This window comes from Anolis sagrei, chromosome 1 (genome assembly GCF_037176765.1).
Source record: "Anolis sagrei isolate rAnoSag1 chromosome 1, rAnoSag1.mat, whole genome shotgun sequence".
Classification (NCBI taxonomy): domain Eukaryota; kingdom Metazoa; phylum Chordata; class Lepidosauria; order Squamata; family Dactyloidae; genus Anolis; species Anolis sagrei.
The window spans coordinates 232,423,076-232,447,111 of NC_090021.1; the positions used below are offsets into that span (position 1 = coordinate 232,423,076).

The 24,036-nt window shown below is 41.9% G+C and overlaps 2 protein-coding genes across 4 annotated transcripts in view; both read left to right on the forward strand.

Annotated features, from left to right (window-relative positions):
* The first annotated feature begins 3,592 nt into the window (after positions 1 to 3,592).
* Positions 3,593 to 12,756, forward strand: NDUFS8 (NADH:ubiquinone oxidoreductase core subunit S8). Of its 3 annotated transcripts, none has more exons than XM_060772493.2 (7): positions 3,593 to 3,695; positions 5,077 to 5,138; positions 8,194 to 8,256; positions 10,102 to 10,191; positions 11,139 to 11,311; positions 12,261 to 12,389; positions 12,543 to 12,756. In XM_060772493.2, exons 2-7 carry the CDS (start codon positions 5,099 to 5,101, stop codon positions 12,672 to 12,674), a joined length of 627 nt encoding a protein of 208 aa, XP_060628476.2. In that variant the 5' UTR covers positions 3,593 to 3,695; positions 5,077 to 5,098; the 3' UTR covers positions 12,675 to 12,756. The 3 variants fall into 3 exon arrangements, with proteins under 3 accessions (XP_060628476.2, XP_060628485.2, XP_067317320.1); XM_060772502.2 differs by lacking the exon at positions 3,593 to 3,695 and adding an exon at positions 3,956 to 4,059; XM_067461219.1 differs by lacking the exon at positions 3,593 to 3,695 and adding an exon at positions 3,956 to 4,047.
* Positions 12,757 to 18,030: 5,274 nt separating this feature from the next.
* TCIRG1 (T cell immune regulator 1, ATPase H+ transporting V0 subunit a3) overlaps positions 18,031 to 24,036 on the forward strand; it is a 29,030-nt gene continuing 23,024 nt past the window's right edge. The window contains exon 1 of the mRNA XM_060772480.2: positions 18,031 to 18,409. The gene's annotated coding sequence lies outside the window, so the exon portion shown is untranslated. The remainder of the gene's footprint in view (positions 18,410 to 24,036) is intronic.

A 24,036-nucleotide genomic window follows, 5' to 3' on the forward strand; every position in this document is an offset into this window, starting at 1 on the left:
TGGTGGCGGGGTACAAATAAAGATTATTATTATTATTATTATTATTATTATTATTATTAAATACAGGAAATAAGAGTTTTAAAAATAGAAGAAATAATGAAAGGCTAAGAAAAGCAACAGAGGAAGAAAAAACTGGAGTGGTTTCAAGTAAGCTTGCAGAGAACTCGCTAGTGCATGTTGTTGGAGCAGCAGGCAGGAAGAAGAGTGATCTTGCTGGATGGTCTCTAAGGAGCACTAACAGAAATCCAATTCCTGAGGCTGGATTCTTAAACCAATTTAATTCCAAAGAGATGTTTGAGTACACATAGTTTTTACAAAGGTTCTCCAACACTAACATATAACTATGTATAGTCATGCCCAGCTCCTTTGGTAAGCATCAATTTTTCCAATTTTTGTTCCTGGATAGTGGGCACCTTTAACTCAGGGTGCATCTCCACTGTAAAATTTCAACCACCATGGCTCAAGCTATGGGAGCTGTTGTTTTGCAATGTCTGTAACCTTCTCTGACAAAGAACTTTGATACCTCACCAAACTACAAATCAAAGGAATATTAAGCCAGAACAGTTAAAGTGGTGTCAGACTGCATTAATTCTGCAGTGTAGATGCACCTTCCGAATCTTCGCTCACAGTAATTTTGTATAGGCTGTAATGTTAAAGAACACTGAGAGGAATTGAATGTTTGGAATAAACGTGCTTGTGCGCTCTCTAGATCACTCTGTGCTCTCACCACTCCTTCCTCTCTATGAGAGGGCTTTTCCCCTCTCCCTTTAGCTCAATGTTGGGGTCATGAAAAATTTGGTAATAGTAAAGGGTTTGTGAATGCCACCCATTTACATAAATCTATTAGCAACAATGCGCCTTGTTTACAGTGCACTCTGCAAAGAATGCTTCAGCTATACTCCATAAAAGAAATCAGACTGTTTTTCTAGCAAGTATTGTAAATGATGATTTATTATCACTAAATTATTGATTTTTATACCCATTTTATATACCTATACTTGGGATCACACAAAAAATTATCAGGTGGAAAGGGGTTGCAAGTGGAAAAAGTTTAAGAAACCCTGCCCCAGCATATATATGTATATACATTATCATGTCATAAGTTTTCACTCACAGCCTAATATGATTGCCTTCCAAGCGTAGGGTCTTGGTGGTGGATCCGTAGGTAACTGTAGAGACCTTTTCTTGATCTGCATGTTCTTTCGCAGTGAAGACATCAATTTCCACATGGAAGGCGGTCTCAGTCAGGGTTGGCTTGACTCATATTTCTCTTGACACGTTTCTCCCTTTCACCCTCCATCCATGACTCTTCTAATTCCATAACACTGTTGGTAACACCTGACCTCCAGTATCTTAGGCAGTCCCTTCCAGAAGAAGGCATAGCCTCCTTTTCCTTCCTTCAGCTGTCCCTCTCCTGCCCTCCAGGTCTCTTGGAGTACTGCTGTATCAATGTTAAAGTGCCTCAACTCCCTTGCAATAATAGCAGTAACCTATTATTGCAAGGACACTGTGTTATCCACCAATATCCATACGTTCCAAAATGCATTTGTCTTTTTTTACCACAAGGTGGTGACAGTTCAGTCAGGGACATGACAGTTCAGTCAGGGACAAGAGAGGCAGACTATGTTTAGGGCACCTCTTCTAGCCCCCTCCCCATATGTGACCTCTCAACCCATCTGGTTTGTTTCCTCCTACAGTTGCCCTCAGAATAAAGCACCTTCCCCTGTCCCCTTTAAAGGCCAAATCCCATTGCGCCTCCCTTTCGGGCTCCTCTCTTATAAATGCACTTTTTATCCCTATCTCACCCAGGGTTTTAACCTTTTAACATTTTACCTCATACATTTGGCCCGCCCTCTGTGTTCAATTATATTATGCTATTTTATATTGTTTATTTTATTTGATATTTTATATATTTTGTTATGATGTATTTTCTTGTTATTTTGTGTTTAATCATGTTGTATTATTTTGGGCTTGGCCTCATGTTAGCCGCCCCGAGTCCCCCTTGGGGAGATGGTGGCGGGTTATAAATAAAATTTATTATTTTATTATTATTATTATTATTATTATTATTATTATTATATGGGATGAGCAGAGTGGATCCCAAATTGACCTGCTCAGTTGTGGATACAGCTGCTGGATTAGGTGACAATCCATCGAGGGAGAGGTATATATGTATACACACACAATGTTTTTAATATTGGTTGCTGATAACAAATAATTTTGGTGTATACATACGAAGCAAAATCATGGTAGCTTACATACAGGCAGTCCCCGAGTTACAAATGACTCATAGTTAAGAATGAGGGTGAGGCAACGGGGAGACAAATGTACCCTTCGGAAGGGAAATTCTCTCCTGAAAGAGTTATTATCATGGGGAAAAGGTGTCTCAGCTGAAGCTTTATCACCAATCCTTGTTTCCACAACAAGCCAAATTTTTCAAAATCCAATTATCACTGGGAGAGAATGTGAGGCGAAATCTTCTGAAGACAACAAAAGAAACACCATGGGGTGTGAACCCTTTCCTATGCTATGCTAGCCAAAACTAAATATATATATATATATATATAGAGAGAGAGAGAGAGAGAGAGTTTAAAAATGTACTTGTTTTGACTTACAAACAAATTCAACTTAAGAGCAAACCTACAGAACCTATCTTGTTTGTAACTTCAGGACTGCCTGTATGTGTATGTGTGTATATGCACACACACACATACAGTATTTTAATATAATATTGTTGCAACTATTACATCAGTTGATGTCTCAGTCTAAATCAGGCATGGACAAACCAGTCCTCCAGATGTTTTGGTCTTCAACTTCGACAATTCCTAACAGCCAAAGTCCAAAACACCTGGAGGGCCAAAGTTTGTGGAGTAATGTAAAATAAACTGCCTTGCCAGATAAAGAAAATATGCCACGCAGATGGAACAATAAAGAACAAGTAGTTTACTCTTTGTAATTCAGAACAACATATTTACAATCATGTGATTAGTTGTATCACCTCACATAATGTCCTTTTATGAGAGATTTAAAATGGTCTTTCTTTCTCCATGTGGATAAACTCCTTCAGCAGATCATGAAGTGAGAGCACACTTCAAACCTTGTATCTCTGCAAGCACTGCATAACTCAAACCTAGAAAATGTAACAGTATCCAAAAGTCCCAGGCTAGCATAGCCCGACCAATCAGCTTCATGCATCTTATTTTACATTTGACACACACACTAACTGGTTTCTTGCATGGTCCAACAAAGTGTGCCCATGCCTGTTCTAGGTAGACATGTACACACGCTCTTAACGCTGGTGGTTGTCAGTACGAAAGAATCTTCTTCGCACAATTAACGATGGCCTTCCAGCCAATCAAGAAGAACAGGAAGACTCGAAGCCACGAGCTCAACACAGAAGCCGAATACTACGACTCTTCCACGAATTGCTTGCGCCAATCAGCGTGGACTTGACTCTCCCGCACAACCAATCACCCACTGCTATTCTAGATCTCCGCTACCCCCGCCCCTCCTTTCCCTTCAAAACATTCGAAGCTTTCCCAGCCTTCTATCGAACCAAAAAGAAAGTCCCGCCTCTCGCTGGGCAATCCTCAACCAATCAATGCCTAGGCTAGCGCTGATTGGTTTTCCCCCTCGTCACTCCTGCTCGCCGGCGGCTCCGAGCGGCGCGCGGCTCTCCGTCGCCCTTTCCGCGGGTGAGTCCTTTTTATCCCTCTCTCTCTTTTTTTTTTACTGAGCGTGACGCCACGCGGGTCACGCGCCCGTCCCACCAACACCCTTGGAAATTCTTCCCTCTCCACATCTCCTCGCGGGGACCTTCCTAGGGCACTGCAGAGGACACTGGAGTGCGCATGCGTCGGATTCCTGAAGGCGCATGCGCCCGCTGGGGTTTCGAGGGCGAATTGGGCAGAGGCGCAGGGTTGTACGCATGCGCTTTGCCATTCCCGTAGGCCAGAGGCCCGGTTAGCTCCGCCCAAGTGAGGGCTGCGCTCTCCAAAGTTCCATCCCTGCTCCCAAAGGGCTTCTCTTCATGCTGTGCCCTTCCTGGTCAGGTTGAACGTAAGCTAGTCTTTTTCAAAGCACACACTCCAATAGACGCTTGTAGAGTGGTTTTAGGCCTGAAATAGAAGGGATGGGGGGAGGAGTGCAGCTTGATCATTGCTTCTGTCTTTTAGAGAGCTGCTGTGGTCTAGAAGGCTTGGGGTCAGACTGGAATGCCCTTCAACTCCCAGAAGCCTCAGCCACTTTGGCCAATCGCTAGGGATTCTGGGATCTGAAGTCCAAAAAACTGGAATGTGGGAGGTGCATCTGTATTGTAGAATTAATGCAGCTTGACACCACTTTTACTGGAATCCTGGAAGTTCCACAGGGCTTTAGCCTTCTTCACCAAACTGCAGGCCCCATAATTCTGTTGCATTGAGCCATGGCAGTTAAAGTGTGTCAAACTACATTAATTCTGCAGTATAGATGCGCCCATGGCTTGTTGGAATATTTGTGAACTCAAAAGCTTTTGATGCTTTAGTGCAGGGGTCCTCAAACCTTTAAACAGAGGGCCAGGTCACAGTCCCTCAAACTGTTGGAGGGCCGGATTATAAATTGAAAAAAAGCATGAATGAATTCCTATGCACACGGCACATTGTAGTGCAAACAACACTTTAAATCAATGTATTAGTATTTCAATGGGAAGTGTGGGCCTGCTTTTGGCTGATGAGATAGCATTGTTGTTGTTGTTGTTGTTGTGTGCTTTCAAATCGTTACAGACTTAGGTTGACCCTGAGCGAGGGCCAGGTAAATGACCTTGGAGGGCCACATCCGGCCCCCAGGCCATAGTTTGAGGACCCCTGCTTTAGTGGATCATATTTAAACACATTAGCCAGGATTCAGTTTTCAGTCCCAACTAGAATTGATCTGTCGAACCAGTTGGATTTACATAACCATTGGCTTACAATTCAGTAGCTCATTTTGTGGATCTACTTCTGTTTGGATGACCAATAGGATTCCTGCTGTTTACTGCTCCTGGATTTTTTAAAATGACCCAATAAAAGATAATCAATATTTTTTCTTTTCTTTTCATAGGAATCCCAGGTTCAAGCTGAAAATGCCTGTCCTGTGGCTGATGCGCCAGGCCTCCCGAACAGGTAGCCTACAACAAAAAGACATCTTGAGTTTGGTGTTGGCCTTAGCCTGGGTCTATCATTAGTTGTTGGTTACTGCTTTGCATGTGTAAAATGGGAATGTTACTGAACTATATTAGTGAGGTTTAAGAGTTAGATCTTTAAGAAGCAGTTTACACGGAAACATTTGTATAAATAACACTTGTGATAACGTGAACATAGTACTTAGCTTTCCTGTGGAAAAGTTATTTTCAAGCCACAAAATTTACAGTTATATTATTTGCAAGTCACTAATATCTGCATTGTGTGAATAAACAAGAATGGTAAAGTGTGTTATACAATACTATTTCCAGGAGTTACATAAATGTTGGATGAGAAAGTAGTGAGACTTCAAAACTGGACTTACTTATTTGGGAAGCAAACCCAAATAAGATTTATTCATGCAATACTTATTCATGCAAAAGATCGGGCTTCACATGTGAAGTCAATGCACTTCCTAATTCTCAGCAAATGATGATGCTATTTGGTGGACTCTATATCATTAACAGTTATTAGACCTTGGTGAAGTACTTGGGAAATATACTTAGGTGCCTTCTACACCAACATATAAAATCCAGGTTATCTTGTTTGAACTGGGTTATATAGCAGTGTAGACCCATATAATCCAGTTCAAACCAGATAATGTGTCTTACCTGCTTTGATAATGTGGATTATATGGCAGTGTAGAATGGTCCTTTGACTTCTGCTAGTACTGTATACATGGGCCTCATAGCTAGGCAGCAAATTTATAATTTTCATGTCATGCCAGCATCTACATCAATATAATAGAAATAACTGCTAAGCTTTATCAAATCATGTTGATTTGGTACATTTCTCTCCTTTGCAAGCTTTGTGTGTGTGTGTACTTTTTTTTTGTCTTTGTTTTACTACTTTCACACTTGAGATGAAAAACTAGGATCTGGATTCAAGAACAAATGAATATTGGTTTATTAGAGAGCATCCTGTATGTCAGAGTCAAGGATATAGCTGTGTTGGTCTGAATCAGTATGCAAAGGGATTTTGTAGCACCTTTGAGACTGAGAGGGAGAAGTTGGTAGCACAAGCTTTTGTAGACTTAAAAATACTGCAACAGATGTATGTCAGTGTATGTCAGTGAATGATAAAGGTGAACATCTTGGTGGAATTTTGAATAGCATCTCTGAAGCATCTTATGATGGTAACCTCATCTGCTTTGGGTAGCCCTCTACTATTCTAAGTATTAAATATAGTGACAGCAGAGTCTATGAGAATGGTGGCAGACTTTGTTCATATTAGTGCACAGTGAAGGATATCACCTTCATGCAAGTCTTAAAGAAAGTCAAGTGGAATTTGAGTTGTTTGTTATATTTCCCTAAGATTACCCCTAAAGTCCTCACCCAAATTTATTGACTTTGTTATGTGTAAAAACCTCTATGTTTCCTACAATGACATGTTCTCATTGCTTTAATTATATTAGCATATTGCCTTGATATCTGGAAAAATGAAGGGTGGTTTAAAAATGTTTCAGCATACAGTAAATATACTGTCAGTAGAGTATAGTATTGAAAGTACATATAGCAATTTCTCTGTAGGATCAATGTCATAGTTTTATTCCAAATTGCATGTGTGAATCTTCTGACTTGATAGAGATGTATTAAACCACATATAGTGTAAAGTAAAGGTAAAGGTTTCCCTTTGACATTAAGTTTAGTTGTGTCTGACTGGGGGGTGGTGCTCATATCCATTTCTAAGTTGAAAAGCCGGCATTATCCGAAGATGCCTCCAAGGTCATGTGGTTGGTATGGAGTGTTGTTACCTTCCTGCTGCAGCGGTAGCTATTAAGCTACTCACATTTGCATGTTTTCGAACTGCTCGGTTGACAGAAGCTGGGGCTAACAGCAGGAGCTCACCCCACTCCCTGAATTCAATCTGACAACCTTTTGATCAGCAAGTTCAGCAGCTCTGCAGTTTAACCCGCTGCACCATGAGCGGAAATCTAATAATAATACAATAATAATAATAAACCCCATGAGGTTCAAAACAGATCAAAGGGAGTGCTGCCCCACATATTTGCATGATCAGGCTAGAATTTGTTTCCTAGAATGCCATGATAACCAACATGCTGGATGGCTTTAAAATGATAATTGATATATTCATGGTTACTAGTCATGATTGCCAGATGGCCATTATTGCATTTAATAATCAGAAGTGGTAGAGAATAAAAAATAAGTGACAGTTATTGTGTTCTTGACCTAAGTGTAGATTTTCCCAAAGCCATTAGGCTTACCACTGTGGAAATAATTTTGAGGAATAGGTAAGCCTTCAGTTTCATCCAACACATTTCATCTTTTATTATCTCCTCCATATTATTAGTGTCACAATCAAGCTCATGCTATGTTTTCTGTCTCCTGACTTTATTGATTATCTTTCACAGTGAGCAGCTTGGCTCTAGTATTAATTTCTTCTGCTGATTGCTTGACAGTGTTTTTCTAAACCAACGTTGCAATATTTTGAAAACCAGATAATTCTTTTTAAATTAAACTGCTGGGAGCTAGTAGAATAGGGATGGAGAACTCTTTTGGTCTTTACAGTTTCCCAAACGGGTGGTGAAAGGGGGCTTCATGGGGAACCTGTTTGATTTTGTGTTATTACCCTTCTTATTCATCTGCATTCAATTCTATGACAGAGGTAGAGCTGGGGGTGGTGACAGCCGACAGGGAGCTCTGGCGTGGGCTGGTCTATGAGGTCAGGAAGAGTCAGAAGTGACTGAATGAATAAACAACAACTCAATTCCTTGGTATTGGCTAACTTGGATGGGACTCATGGGGGTTGTGGGCCAAAGAATCTGGTGGGCTGACAGGTGCCCCACTCGTTTTATGCACCCAGTTGTGTGTAATTCCTTGTTGCCTCTGGGTTGGAGAACAACATGAATATGTGTATGTTTTGACAATACCCACATTCTTGATTGAACTGTTCCTGTACACCCCGTGCTGTTTTGGACATTTAGAACTAGCATCTCTGTTTCTCTGGTACATTGCCCATTTTGTGTGTTACTTCTTAGGGACTCCAGTGTATCTGAGTCTTTCCCGACATCTCAGCAGCACAGCCCCCAGAGCATCCTACAGTAAGTACATAATCAAGTCCATTTATCTAGCTGAACTATATGCAATCGGATCTTTTTTTTCTAGGAGTATAGCAGGTGTTGTCACAGAGAAAAGCTTTGTTGTGTTCATTTTTTAGTCTACTTGTAAAACCATGTCTTAGAGGTTCTTCTTAGAGGCACAGAATTCAGTTTGTGTTCCTACTTTCAATGCCTTCCTTCTGTGTCTCTTGAGAAGGGACACCATGCAAATATAACACAGGACACTCATCCAAAGAAAATATACAAATACATCTGGGAATGGGTATCAAGCTTTTAATTCCACGCAGGAAGGCTTCTTTGAATTCTTTTAAAATGATTTTGTGATATTTTCATGTGCTTGTTTTAATGGGCTTAATTCTATTTTATTATTAAATTTTAATTAATTGTTTTTGTGATCCATCTTGGGTCCAACTCCGGGATAAAGGTGGCATATAAATGAAATAAATAAAATGGCTCAGAATTGCCCACCAATAATCAAGAGTATCATCATTTTTGCTTCAAAACGAAAGTTTGTTTCCATGAACATTCACGAGTAGTCCTTGTCTGTATACTTTCTGCAGTTTGTTGTTAATGACATGAATGTGTGAATGAATAAATGTCTGGAGGAGGTAAAGGGCTAGATGAGGAAAGACAAATTGAAACTAAATCCAGACAAAACAGAGGTGCTTGCCATCAAGGGTTCTAATCTGGGATGGAGGTGTGTCAACCAGTTCTGGATGGGATTATACTCCCTCTGAAAGACTGTGTTCGCAGCTTGGGAGTACTCCTGGATCCGTCTCTCCAAATGTCAGCCCAGGTAGATGCAACAGTCAGGAGTCCTTACTATCAACATCAGCTGATCCACCAACTGCACTCTTCCAAGATTTGGAGGACTTTAAGATGATAGTACATTCACTGGTAACCTCAATGTTTGGCTTCTGCAATGTGCTTTACATTGAGCTATGTTTGTAACAAGTTTGGAAACTCCAGTTGGTTCAAAATACAGCAGCTAGATTGGTTACAGGAATATTTAGGAGTAAACATAACACACCTGTCCTAAAGTCACTCTACTGGCTGCCAGTCAGTTTCCAGGCAAAGTACAAAATCTTGGTTTTGATCTTTAAGCCCTATATGGTTTGGGCCCAGGTTACCTACTTTCTTCTGTACAATCCACCCCGAACACTAAGGTCCTATGCAGGGCCGTAGCCAGGGGGTGGGGTGGAGGTTAAGGGTTTTAACAGCCCACCCCCAAATCTGGTTTAGTCATTAATTTTAACTGGTTAACCAATTTATGAGTAAACAAGGTTTCTTTTCTAACCTGACACATTTCAGGGCAGGGTTGAACCTTTAACTACCCCCCCCCCCCCGGCTATGTCCCTGGTCCTATGGGGGACGTCTGCTCCAGTCTGCCAGAACCTGGCAAGCAACCGCCACCCAGAGGACCTTTTCATCAGCCACCCCAAGACTGTGGAATGACCTGCCAGAAAAGCTCCGATAGCTAGATCTGTTTTCACAATTTAAGATACAAGTGAAGACCTATCTCTTTTGGCAGGCTTACCCAGATAGTTTTACTGACAATTTTTTAATGTGCATTTAATGTTTAATCTCTGTTTTGTGTATTTTAATACGTATTTTGTGGGAATATGTTTTAATATATATATATTCAGGAATGTTTTTACGTGAATGTGTGTTTAACAGTGTTGTAACCTGCTTTGAGCTATGAGGAGAGGTGGGCAAGAAATAAAAATACTATCATAATTATTATTATCATCATCATCTGTTGTACATTTAAATGTTTGAGACTTCAATGAAGCAACAGCTCAAGGCATCTGACTTTTTGCCCAACAGAATATGTGAATGCAAAGGAGGAGCCAACAGATTTTAAATCAATCACTGATAAGGCTGCACAGACACTCCTATGGACAGAACTTATCCGAGGTGAGGACAATGGTGCAGGTGCTTACGGGATAAAAAGAGGAATGTCTGTCTTGTGGGATTGAGTAAACTGACTGAGTGAACATTAAAGGGAAGAATCTAATATGCAGAAATGCCTGACTACCTCCTCCTGTCCCCACACCCTCGAGAGGTTCTCTCATGGAGGAACTGAGAATGAGACTGTGTCCTTGTCATGAGTCACTGCAACTAATAATTTTGCAGTACCAATTCCATCTCAGTAATTGAATATCCTTAGAAATAATGCTATAGGTAGCTTACCATTCTCTGAAATAATGTAGGCAGTCTTCATTAACTTGCTGCCCCTTCCTATTGCTGCCAGATAGTTTTATATATAACTTTTAACTCTAGACTAACCAGAGGTCTTTGTTACTACTGTTGTACTACTGTCATTGCAGATGCATTCTAAAATTCTGTCCTATTCTTTCAAAGCCAGACATGGTATTGTTTATTTTGGTATTATGTGCTGCTGCTGCAGGGGAAATACATCTCAACACCATAGTGATAATCCTCAGTGCTCCTTTTCCATTTTCTAATAGAAGTCCTGAACTGGCAGCTATGAGAATATGCTATGTTATCTTAGTAAAATTCATGCATTGTCACTCAATTTAAAAAGAAAAAAGAAAACAAATGATGTGAGGGCAGCGGATGTTTTTCTGGTATTTGCAGACTGATCCATGGAAAATAATAGCAACAGTGCAGATTATGACAGAGCGTATCCCCTAGAAATGATTGTAGTTTACCCAAGGTGAACAAAGGCAAGCAGCCAATTGTAGAACTCCTGGAAACAGCTGTAAATATTTAATCTTCTCAGTTCCGGCATTTTTGTTTGGACACTAGCTAGGTAACTGGTCTACCCAGAGCTTTGTGGTGAAATGAACATTGCAATAAATATATTTTGTTTTGCTGTGTCATCCCCCCTCCTCTCCCAGGTTTGGCTATGACCATGAGCTACTTGTTCAGGGAACCTGCCACTATCAACTATCCCTTTGAGAAGGGTCCCTTGAGCCCCCGTTTCCGAGGGGAGCATGCCCTGCGCAGATACCCATCTGGAGAGGAGAGGTGTATTGCTTGCAAGCTCTGTGAAGCTGTATGCCCTGCTCAGGTGAGATCCTTGTTGTTCCCTTCCTCCTTCCGTGATCTGTTAGAGGTGTCTATACACAATAAAGGAATTTAGTGCAAATTTTAAAATTAATTTCTTGAAAGCATTTAGAAGCTTGCAATTCACCTGGGAGGCACACTGTTATTCTTAACGGAGTCATAAACTTCGCTGACCTGCAAATGCTCTTGTGCATAGTCCCTGTGACTTCTGTGATGCTCTCCTTCTAAGCTGAGAGAGTATGTGTATCCCTGGTTGATATGTGAATTATTTCTCCTGTATTTGCTACAAGCTTCTTGCTGCTAAATGCTAAATTCAGTGACACAATCCCATGTTTGTTCCCCTTAATAATGTTCATTGTGGATGTTTGAAACAGTGCTCTTTCAGTGCAGCGGGGTTGTGTGCTTGCTAAAGAGCAACTTCTCCTTTCTGTCAGAGTTCTTTCATTGGAGACTTCCCGCCAGTCCCTTCTCATCCACAGTATCAATACGGTTAAATTCTACCTTCTGTCTTCCATTCACTCACCTCTCCAGGTCTTTGAGATCAGTCTTCTGGCACTTTAGCAACGCCATTGGAAAGCAGGCTGTACTGTGTGGCCATTATGGTACAGTTAAGAACAACTATAACAGTCAATGTTTCACCCATTTTTAATAGTGCTATGTTAGATGTCTTATTGATCACTATGCTTTTAAATGCATTTGTTTATTGATTAGCTGTTCTATGTTTTTATTTTGATATTTAATTTTATTTGATTAGTATAATGCTGTTATTATTTTGTATTATGTTCTATTGCTGTAATGTTTTGATATATGTCAGGCATTGAATGTTTGCCTCTGCAAGTGTAAACTGCCCTGAGTTCCCTGGGGAGAAAGGGGGTGTCTAAAAATAAAGTTTATTATTATTACTACTGTGGAATGCTCCCTGGTAGTGAGCTGTGCCTCTTTCTTCCTCACAGGCAATAACAATTGAGGCAGAACCCCGTGCTGATGGCAGCCGCAGAACTACACGCTATGACATAGACATGACCAAGTGCATTTATTGTGGATTCTGTCAGGAGGCCTGCCCTGTTGATGCCATCGTGGAGGTGATTAGGGTGGAATGAATGTGTTGAGGTTACCATTTTGAAGTTGCCCACTCTGGATTCGCATCTGGAAGGTGGAGCTACTGAGAGTCAACACTCTCATGGGAAATGCAGTCTGATCTGACAACATCCCTTTTCCCCTGTTTTTTTTTGCAGGGTCCGAACTTTGAGTTCTCTACTGAAACACATGAAGAGCTTCTCTACAACAAGGAAAAGTTGCTCAACAATGGTGACAAGTGGGAAGCTGAGATTGCTGCTAATATCCAAGCTGACTATTTGTATCGATGATGGAGCACTTACTTCAACCTTCACACATCCTAACCAGCCAGTTCATCAGAATCCAAACCTGCAATAAAGGACACGCACCCATTGTTTGTTTTGCTGAGTTTTAAAGGAGAAATAGTAGATAAAACTTTATTGGGGATATTTTGGAATGCAGCCATGCTTATGTAATGTAATGTAACTTTATTCTTATACCCCGCCACCATCTCCTTGAAGGGACTTGAGGTGGCTTACATATGGGACAGAATGTCCACAAGACATAAAAGCGAGACAATCCATTAAACAAAACCACAATTAAGAACATAATAAAATGTAACAATCCAAAATAAAAACACAATTAAATAAAACATAAAGAGTATAAAACAGCAGCATTGAAACTCCATCAAAGCAATGCTCGACAGAAGTCAATAACCAGAATTACTAAAATAGGTGTGACCAGGCTGTAAAAGGGCCAGGTATCAGATAGTGCAAAGCAGTGTACCACAGGCCGGGGAATTGGATGAAGTGCAGAGAACATAGCATTATCTGGTAACCTAGGGACTAGTTATTCTGAAATGCTTGCCAAAACATCCAGGTTTTCAGATCCCTGCAAAAAGAGGACAGTGTGGGGACTTGCCTAATTTCCCTGAGGAGGGTGTTCCAAAGTTGTGAGGTCACCACCAAGAAGGCCCTCTCCCTCATCTCCACCAGCCGTGCTTGTGATGGTGGTGGGAGCAAGAGGGCCTCCTCACCTTCAATTCAATTAGGTATGAAAAGTAGAGCTTTGCTAGAGGTGGAAGGAATACTTAACTTATACTTATAGGGGTGGAGACAGGAAAATCACCTGTATTTTCTTTTAGGACAAGGCTTCTGATTGTTGTATGAAGGGCAAAATTAAAGTATGACAAAAGGAGAAGATGGTAGTTAAAGGGAACTATGGGGACACATGCTCTTCTATACTCTCTGTGTTGAAGAGGCTTTTTTTGTTTGAAGGCACCCTTGTGAAACTAATATCCTCTTTGCTGGCTTTTGTTGCAGAGTCGGTTCAGGTTCAGAGAAACTTTAGTCTTTCCATTCAACAGATGTTATTATTACCAGGAGTATTTCTGTTGAATCATAACTATGATGCAGGTAAAGAAATACCCCGGATAAACTTGGACTTTCTACACATACTATGAACTTCTTTATACAGCTTGTTGTTGATATAGGCGTTCAGAGATGTAACACTCTTCTCCATTACCATCCTACAACTGTGGGAAGGGTATGCCACATGCTTTCCTCCCTAAATGTTAAGTCACCTTTGAATAGAATCAACTTGAAGATAAGCATCCTTTAGAACCAAGATAAGACTCTTGTGTAGTCTGAAATGAAAGTTTTTCAGAAGTGTGTTTGTGTAAGATAAACTTGAGTGGATAAAGAAGGAACTTAATGCATAAGCATTTGGTCTTTTGAAAAATCAGTACAGCCTCTTATCCTAAACTCTTTGGACACTCAATTTTTGATAGGACAAAATCCAGGTGTTTGGATAGAGCAGACATGGGCAAACTTCGTCCCTCCAGGTGTTTTGGCCTTCCACTCCCATAATTCCTAACAGCTGGTAGACTTAGGAATTTTGGGAGTTGAAGTCCAAAACACCTGGAGGGATTGAAGTTTGCCCATGTCTGGGTTAGAGGGTGGGATTTCTCTTTATTCATGCTGGTGTATGACACAGTGGAGTTTTACTGTACAGTAGGTTTTTTGGGCGACAGACTACATTTTTCTCAATTCTGATAGTTTAAGCCAGGGGTCCTCAAACTTTTTAAACAGAGGGCCAGGTCACAGTCCCTCGAACTGTTGGAGGGCCAGATTATAATTTGGGGAAAAAAATGCATGAATTCCTATGCACACTGCATATATCTTATTTGTAGTGCAAAAAAAACCCTTAAAAACAATCAATAATTAAAATGAAGAACAATTTTAACAAATATAAACTTATTAGTATTGCAATGGGAAGTGTTGGCCTGTTTTTTGCTGGTGAGATAGGATTCTTCTTGTTCTTGTTCTTGTTGTTGTTGTGTGCTTTCATGTCGTTTCAGACTTAGATTGACCCTGATTGTGGGCCGGGTAAATGACCTTGGAGGGCCGTATTCAGCCCCCAGGCCTTAGTTTGAGGACCCCTGGTTTAAGCTTTAACAGATAAAGGTCTCCATAGTTTAAAAAAAAAGTGAGGTGTTGATTTAGTCTGCTGTTGAAGAGGGTCAGAGTAACTGTGCTGTATCTTGAACCAGTGAGGGCCAGCTTTCTTCCAGTGTACTGATTCTCCTGTCAAATAGCTCTTCTTGACTATAGAAATTTAGGATTCATTCATTCTGCACTGCTATAGCACTTATATGTGCCTTCTTTCAACACATTTTTAAAAATTTTCTGCATTTAGAAAACAAAACATATGTTTCAGATGGGATAAGGAGAGGGTCAGAATAAAGCTTTTATGATTCAAAGAATGAAAGAACAAGGATTTGCATGTGTCACTGTATTCTGAATATTATCTCAATAAGTTCTAAAAGTCTAATTAAGGTATGTTTACAATAGAGATTCCTTTCTAGAGCACTAGGAAGCAAGCTTGTTTTCTGCTGCCCTGGAAACTAGGACACAGAACAATGGCCTCAAACTACAGAAAAGGAGATTCCACCTGAATACTAGGAAGAACTTCCTGACTGTGAGAGCTGTTCAGCAGTGGAACTCTCTGCCCCGGACTGTGGTGGAGGCTCCTTCGAAGGGTTTTAAACAGAGGCCATGTGTCAGGGTTTTTTTTAATGCAATTTTCCTGCTTCTTGGCAAGGAGTTGGACTGGATGACCCAGGAGATATCTTCCAACTCTGTGATTCTATTATTTTATGATGATTGACAAGCTAGGAGGGACTGTGTCTGTTTGGCTGCATGAAGGTTTTATGGCATGTCTCGTCTAGCCTGCATAATTCTTTAGCGAGTAATCTGGTAATTTGCAAAAACTTATGATTCTTTCTTTGTTTGCTTTCTTTACTTACTATGTACACCTTGCCTAGTTTGCAGAAGGACACTTCACTCTGCGTAAGTGAAGCAGTTGCTCAAGGGTGAGGGAGAAAACTGAAAAGCAAGGAGAAGGCAGTGAGTGCATGAGACATAGACTGTCTACACTGCCATATAATGCATTTTAGCTGTATTGAGGACTGGCAGTGTAGGCCCATATAGTGCAGTTCATTGCAGTTAAACTGCATTATGAAACAGCATTATATGGCAATGTAGATGGGGCTTTAGCTGCTGGCTTCCTCTTGACAGAAGAGGCAGACGGGCCTATAAGATTATGCTCCTCCAAAAATATGGGAAGTTAATGGCACTGCCATTAACCATATCTTCCCTTTCCTACTCACATTTGAGTCAGAATGAGTCAGTATTGTCAGTTTGACTAAAAATACTGTGTAGGAAAATAGGAAGTAATGCTGTGTGTGATGCTTTGGGATGGAAAATGAAACTTACACAGCAGGCGGTTGATACTGAGTCAAGTCTGTCAAAGCCAACTGGCAATTTCCAAACATTTAACTTTTCAAATTAAAATTACTGCATTTAGTATCTCTAAGTCATATTCAGAATGAAGTCCAGATGAACAGCATGGGGTTTTTTTTCTAGGTATGAAATGATCCTATATGAAAGAGGAGGAGAAAGGAATTAATGCAAGAAGCTCTTTCTCTTCTGATTAATTGGCATTGCCCTTTTGCCATTCAGCTGGCCTTTTGGACTTTATGATATATTTCCAATGGTAGGTAAAGGTTTCCCCTTGACATTGAGTCTAGTTGTGTCCGACTCTGAGAGGTGGTGCTCATCTCCATTTCTAAGCCGAAGAGCCAGTGTTGTCTGTAGACATCTAGGTTATGTGGCCAGGAGTGCTGTTACCTTCCCACCGGAGTGGTACCTTTGCATGTTTTTGAACTGCTAGGTTAGCAGAAGCTGGGGCTAACAATGGGAGCTCATCCTATCCACAAATTTGAACCGGTGACTTTCCAATCAGCAAGTTCTGCAGCTTAGTGGTTTAACCTGCTGCACCACCATGGCCCAGTAGTACAAAGTATATTATTATGGTTTTGAATTACACCTTCCTGCACCTTCTGGATAACTTGGCTTTTCCACGTTTATTTCCTGCTCTCCTCACTTTAGTGAAGTGTGGGACTTCATTGGCAGTTGTCTGTTGAAGTCTTATGTTGAATCTGATACCATTACTCACTGCTTCCATTCCCTTTAATAACACATTTCCCATGGATGCTACTTGGGTTTAGGATTTTGGATCCCTCTGTCTGGTCAGTTCTGTAACTCTCTCTTCTGGGGGAAACCACCTTTTTAATACATCAAAAATGTGTGGTAAACAGAACACACTTCTTTCCAATCTGTGCAAGGCTAGTTGAGGTTGTTTTATCACAACACTTTCACTCTTGGGTGCTTGACTGATACTCATTTTTACACTGGCTTAAGAAATAATCCATTCCAGTGGTTCTCAACCTGGGGTTCCCAGATGTTTTTTGCCTACAACTCCCAGAAATCCCATTCAGTTTACCAGCTTTTAGGATTTCTGGGAGTTGAAGGCCAAAAACATCCGGGGACCCCAGGTTGAGAACCACTGCATTATGCAGTAAAATAATGACCGGAGGTAGAATATGCATACTTAAGTGCAAGTGAAAGGAATTGAATTTTTAATATATGCAGGGAGTCTAAAGAAGGAAGTATTATATTTCAAGGCGGAGGCTGGAACTAATTTAGGATTTCCTCCCAGGGTGGGAGCATGCAGCCCTTAAAATGTTACTAGACTGTTGGGGCCTCATCACACTAGAGAAAAAATCCACTTAAAATCTGCTTTCTTTCTCCTGCAGAATTCTGGGCTTTGTAGTTTAGGGAGAAGTCTTTAACAGCCTCACTAAACTATAAACCCCAAAATTCTGCAGGAGGTCGAAAGCAGATTTTAAGTGATTTTTTTCTCTGTAGTGTGATGAAATGGCAATCTCCCATCATTCTTTACTATGGTGGCAGTGGCTCCTGGAGTTGTATTGCGGCGGCATTTAGAAAGTGGTACACTTCCCACCCTTGATCTATGGCAACATTGGGCAACTTTTAGGGAATGTCCAGCGTGGGGAAAAAGATTTTTTGTCTGCTGGAGGCAAGTGTGAATGTTGCAGTTGGCCACCTTGATTAGCTTTTAATGGCCTAGCAGTTTCAAGGTCTGGCTTCTTACTGCCCAGGGGAATCCTTTGTTGGGAGGTGGTTAGTTAGCCTTGATTGTTTCCTTTTTGAGTTGTTTGAGTGTTCCTCTTTATTTGCTGTCCTGATTCTAGAGGAACAGCGTACCGGCTGTTAGGAATGGTGGGAGTTGAAGTCCAAAACACCTGGAAGGCTGAAGTTTGCCTATGCCTGATCTACACTGGAGAATATGGAAAGGCAGCTTGGCACTACTTTAACTGCCATGGCTCAATGCTAGAGGATCCTGGGAGGGTTGCAGCTTGGCGAGGACCTCACAGCCTTGAGCCGCGGGAGTCCAAGCGGTGTTGGTTCTCCATTGCGGCTGCCTGGCCCCGAGGCCTCGATGGGGGGCAGGAAGTGCCAGCGGCGGGCGAGTGAGCGAGCGAGCGGGGAAGTCCAAAGGGGCGGGAGGCCCGGCCTCCTTCCTGGCAGAGAGCAGGAAGACGCCTCGGCCCGGCTCTGGAGCTCGCTGCTGCTGCTGCTCCTCCTCCTGCTTCTTCTCCGGCTGCATCGCGGGGAAGGAGGTATGCCTGGCCCCTCTCCTGCGCCCACTTCCCTCTCGGCCTCCCTCCTTTCCGGAGCTGCTCTTCTGCTCCAAGCCTGGGCCGCGTCCTCTTTCCGCTTTCAACGGGGCGCGCGCCGCTTCCATCCAGGCTCGAGCCTCTTCCATCCAGGCGCGCGCCTTGTCTTTTCTCTCTTTCCTTCCTTCCTTCCTTCCTGCAGTCCTCTCTTCTCTTTTTGGCCCCTTTATCCTTCCGCCCTGCGGTCAGTTTCCTTATGGAGCCCAGGGCGCCTCTGCACTGTGGAATGAACGCGGTTTGGCCCCGCTTTATCACTACTATGCTTATGGGATCATGGGAGTTGCAGTTTCCCTGCACTATCCCATCCTTCCATCGCATTCAGTTAAAGTGGGGCCAAACCGCATTCATCCCACAGAGTGTAGCAGTGATTGCGGGTTGGGAACGGGGTTGCTTCTTGAGGCTGATGCAAATGTTGTGTCTGTGCCTCCAGAGCAGGCCTGGGCAAACTTGGACCCTCCAGGTGCTTTGGACTTCAACTCCCACAATTCCTAACAGCCTACCGGCTGTTAGGAATTGTGGGAGTTGAAATCCAAAACACCTGGAGGGCCCAGGTTTGCCCAGGCCTGCTCTGGAGGCAATGTGGAGGGTTCGGTCCTGCCTTTTCAGGAATCATTTTGCTCCTGATCTCCCTCTTCCCCTGAATGGACTTTTCATTCGCGTGTCTTTTTGCACGTCTGGAAAGAGCACGCGCATCTCCATCTTGCCTTTGCCATGGTCTCACTTGAGCTGTGGCTTTAAGGTGTTGGGAAAGATGGGAAAGGTGCTGGGAAATATGACCTCGCAGTCTGGGTGGTGCATCTACACCAGGCATGGGCAAGCTTGGACCCTCCAAGTGTTTTGGACTCCAACTCCCCACAATTCCTAACAGCCGGGAGGCTGTTTGGAATTGTGGGAGTTGGAGTCCAAAAACACCTGGAGGGCCCAAGCTTTCCCATTCCTGATCTATACAGTGGAATTAATGTAGTTTTATCTGCTTTATGTAGCTTTTTCTGCCCTGGCTCAGTGCTAGGGAATCCTTGGGTTGTGGTTTAGCAAGACACCAGTGCTCTTGTGAAACTACAACTCCCACAGTTCTATAGCATTTAATTAATTAATGCAAAAAAGTATTGTCAAACTGCATTAATTCTCTAGTGTAGATGAACCTGGTAAGGGATGGGTTACCACCCCACCCCACCCCCTTCTTTTCCATGTCAATAAAGAGATTAGAGATCCCTCTTTGGAGGAGTTTACACAGGCGCTCCATCTCTTCATTGTGGATTTTGGAACCTGGAAGTGATAAGATTTCAGAGTCAGCTGGGTTTACAAAGGCAGCCCTGAGAGGTCAGAGAGCAAGGCTTGTTTTTCCACAGATGCCGCAAGAAATGCTGCATGTCTCTATAAGGAGAAGGCAAAGTGGTGTATTTCCTTAAGAATAGTTTTTTTCCCCAGTGCAAAGGGTGTGTTATGGCACTCCCTTTGCAGAGCTTCTTTCACTTTTCTACAGCCTAATATACTACATATCTGCCTGTCTCTGATTTTAATATGTGATAGCTTTATAGTGTTTATAGTTTATAATGCGTATGTATAATAAAATAGAAAAGAAATACCTATAATATACCATAACAAAGTAGACTCTCAGTCAATGGGCACCTATGGTACTCCATGCGGTCATGAGGCCACATGACCTTGGAGTTGTCTGTGGACCACGCCGGCTCTTCAGTTTAGAAATGGAGATTAGCACCGACCTCTAGAGTCGAACATGACTGGACTTAATGTCAGGGGACAACCTTTACCTTTACTACGGGGATGGTAGCTTCCATGTAAATGTAGTTTCTGGTTGCTTGAGAGTTATCATTTGGGGCCGGAAGGTAAACGGCGCCCCATACAGTCATGCCAGCCACATGACCTAGGAGGTGTCTATGTACAACGCCGGCTCTTCGGCTTAGAAATGGAGATGAGCACTACCCCCCCAGGGCTGGAGATGTGTATCTGTGTTTAATTGTTTCGAGGCATTGAATCTTCAAGGCCTTGTGTCTGTATAAGCTGGAATTTGCATATAAGGGAGATAGCACGGAATACAAATAAACTTTTAAAAAAAAGACCTTTTGAAAAAGAGTGAAAACCTGGTTCTTTGAGCAAGCGTTTGGAACTTCAACATGACCAGATAAACTCATATTGGAATATGAACTAGGAACGGCTAAGATGATGGAATGGTTGAGGATTTGAACAAGAAGACATCGTTTTTATAATTTTTATTGTTATTTTAATGTGATTTTTTTGCTTTTAACCGATGTATGTATTTTATATGGCATCTAATTGTGTCAATTTGTACACTGCCCTGAGTAGCCTTTGGGCTGATATGGGCGGGATAAAAGTGACGTAAATAATAAATAAATAAATAAATAAATAAATAAAGTATTATTATTATTATTGAAATAGGCGAAATGAATCCTATACCCCATATTATACCCTACCATAAAATCCATACTGACTTGATATTAATGTTAAAATGCAACACTAAAAAGTAAATAAAGACAAACACAATGTAGTGCAGTTTTGTGAATGCAGTATGCCATTTTAGTTAAATGGCAGTCAATAAGCTTTTTCCCGGCTCCTTGAGTGTTCCAGTTAACTGAGAGTTAATGATATACAGTCATCCCTCCACATTTGCAGGTTTTACTTTTGTGGATTTGATTGTTTGCAGATTTGATTAAACATGCTCTCTCTAGGAATCTCTATGATCACTTTTCTCCAGTCTTGCTGGAGGATCTAGATCAGGCATGGGCAAACTTTGGCCCTCCAGGTGTTTTGGACTTCAACTCCCACCATTCCTCACAGCCTCAGGTCCTTTCCTTTTCCCCCTCAGCCGCTTAAGCAGCTGAGGGGGGAAAGGAAAGGGCCTGAGGCTGTGAGGAATGGTGGGAGTTGAAGTCCAAAACACCTGGAGGGCCAAAGTTTGCTCATGCCTGATCTATATTGAGATTTCTGGAGAGACCAAGGGATAAATCAAGTTACTGTCCTACTGAAGAAGGCTCATGGCAGCTACAGCTCGTTTGCCCGCACCTGAGACTTGTTGATGTTAAGAAAAAACAGCAGAGCCCCTGCCAACTTTATTTTAAGAGTGCTACAAACATACTTGCTACTTCAAAAAGTTTTCATTTGTACGCCGGGGAAATTTGCTTGTCGTTGAAGCATGGCACAGCCTAGCTCAGCCTAGTCTAGATCCAGGAATGCCCCTCCAAACTGTTTAGCTTGTAGCGGCATTGATGTCAGCATTCATGTTGCTGCACGTTGAAGAGCTTTCCCTAGCAGACAATTGTGAATTGATCCCCCCCCCCCCCCCCCCGCCATTCATACCCTTCATGGATTTTTGCCATGTTTGACTAATACACACCTGCAGTTTCTCGTGGCAGGTAAGAAGAAGTCTTATTGCAGATTGGGGGGTGGGCTACAATCAGATCTAAGCACAGGATAGTTACTAAGATGATGATGATGATGATGATTATTATTATTATTGTGTGGTCGAAGGCTTTCATGGCCGGATTCACTGGGTTGTGAGTTATCCAGGCTGTATGACCATTTTCCAGAAGCATTCTCCCCTGATGTTTCGCTCACATCTATGGCAGGCATCCTCAGAGGCTGTGAAGTCTGTTGGAAACTTGGCAAGTGAGGTTTATATATCTGTGTAATGTCCAGGGTGGGAGAAAGAACTTTTGTCTGCTTGAGGCAAGTGTGAATGTTGCAGTTGACCACCTTGGTTAGCACTGAATGGCCTTGCAGCTTCAAAGCCTGGCTGTTCCCAAGCATGTGGACAATTTCAACAAAAAGGAGGAAACCATGAAAATGAACAAAATCTGGCTACCAGTATTTAAAAACGCTAAAATCAGGACAGTTAATAAAGAGGAACACTAAAACAGGGGAATTCCAGTCAAGAAACAATCAGAGCATGCTAACACCTCTTCCCCCAGGCAGGAAGCCCCCAGACTTTAAAGCTGCAAGACCATTCAAGACTAATCAAGGTGTCCAGTAACAACATTCATACTTGCCTCAAGCAGACAAGAGTTCTTTCTCCAACCTTGGACATTCCACAGATACACAAACCTCACTTGCCTAGTTTCCAACAGTCATTCCAGTTATTCCAGCCATTGCCACAGATGTGAGTGAAACATCAGGGGAGAATGCTTCTGGAACATGTCCATACAGCTCAGAAAACTCACAACAACCTATTATTATTATTATTATTATTATTATTATTATTATTATAAATGTATTTGTTATCTATGTCTCCTCATGGCTCAAGGAGGGGAACAGCATAGCCCAAACCCATATATCACAATACATAGTACAAAGATTAAAATATAATACTAAGAGAATGCAAATTTCAAATTCACAATTCAAAATTGACTGGGTAGGCCTGCCGGAAGAAACAGATCTTCAGTAGTGTCTTGAATTCTGACAGCTCATTTAGCGGTTCGATCTCTTCCGACAGATCATTCCACAGTTTAGCCTTCGTAGGTGGACACACCATTTTTAACATTCTTTTTAAAATAGTGTTTATTAATTTTTTAAGTGTGCATAAATTAAAATTAAAAAATAAAGACAATAGGGAAAATTCTTGACACTGTCTCACAGGGTTGCCTTTTTCTTTTTCAAAGCAATGTGAAATCCTAGAGCTTAGAAAGAGAGATATAAGACCTCTTGCAATGCATAATCCACAGTGAGGAATCCCTTCCTCTGCTTTGAGGAAAGGCTTTCTGTCATCTAGAGATCTTGGAGGCAAGCAAGGCAGAGTTTGCTCCACTCGGGCATGTTCATTTCTTAGAGGGCAAAATTGGGTTGGGAGAAGTTGCAGTTTTGGTACCTGAGCATTGATCAAACTGTAACAAATACCCTATCCTGAATGAAATAGGGATATTCAATTCAGCAGAATCCTACTCAGAATCATTTTGGGGTCAGGAGTGCCAAGTATGCCCAGTTTCATTTGATAAGGTTGCAAAGTGCCCTTTTTTAAAAGTACAGTTTCTACCACAGGAAGTGGCCTGAGGAGCTGTTATCATCTGAGATATCAATTGTATTAAGACTAATCTCTCAGCAATGACTGACTGGTCTAGATACTTGTTCTGTGTGTGGTTCCTGCGGCTATTGCAAAGACACTGTGGTTTCCCAAGTCTACTAATTCAACTATAAGTAGGGCATTCTTTATTACCCCAGGCAGTAGATTTGGGGTGTCATTCAAGGAAAGCAAATTATTTTTTAATATTGGATTTTTACCATCAGGAACAGCAAGCAAGACTCTGGGACCGCCTGTTATGCCAAAATAACATGGCTGACATTTCCTGTGTTGGTCCATGACCGAAATAAATGATTTGATTGATTGATGGCTGACAAAAGAGCTTTGGCTTGAGAGAATGAGAGGTGTCGTTTGATGGTAGCCTCAGGCAACAAATTGTTTTGGGTTAGCATTTGTTGTCATCATGACTTTATGCCCATTGTACGTGGTCTGCCAACGAGTTGCCACCAAAGCTTAGAAGACATTTTTGGACTGCAGCTTTCAGAATCCCCAAGCAGTGTGGTCACTGGCCATGAGAGCT

Bases quoted from the DNA above. Each gene is read 5' to 3' on its own strand.
- NDUFS8 (XM_067461219.1), top strand. The intron at 5,139-8,193 runs GTAGCCTACAAC...GTTACTTCTTAG, and splicing joins GCGCCAGGCCTCCCGAACAG to GGACTCCAGTGTATCTGAGT. The intron at 11,312-12,260 runs GTGAGATCCTTG...TCTTCCTCACAG, and splicing joins AAGCTGTATGCCCTGCTCAG to GCAATAACAATTGAGGCAGA.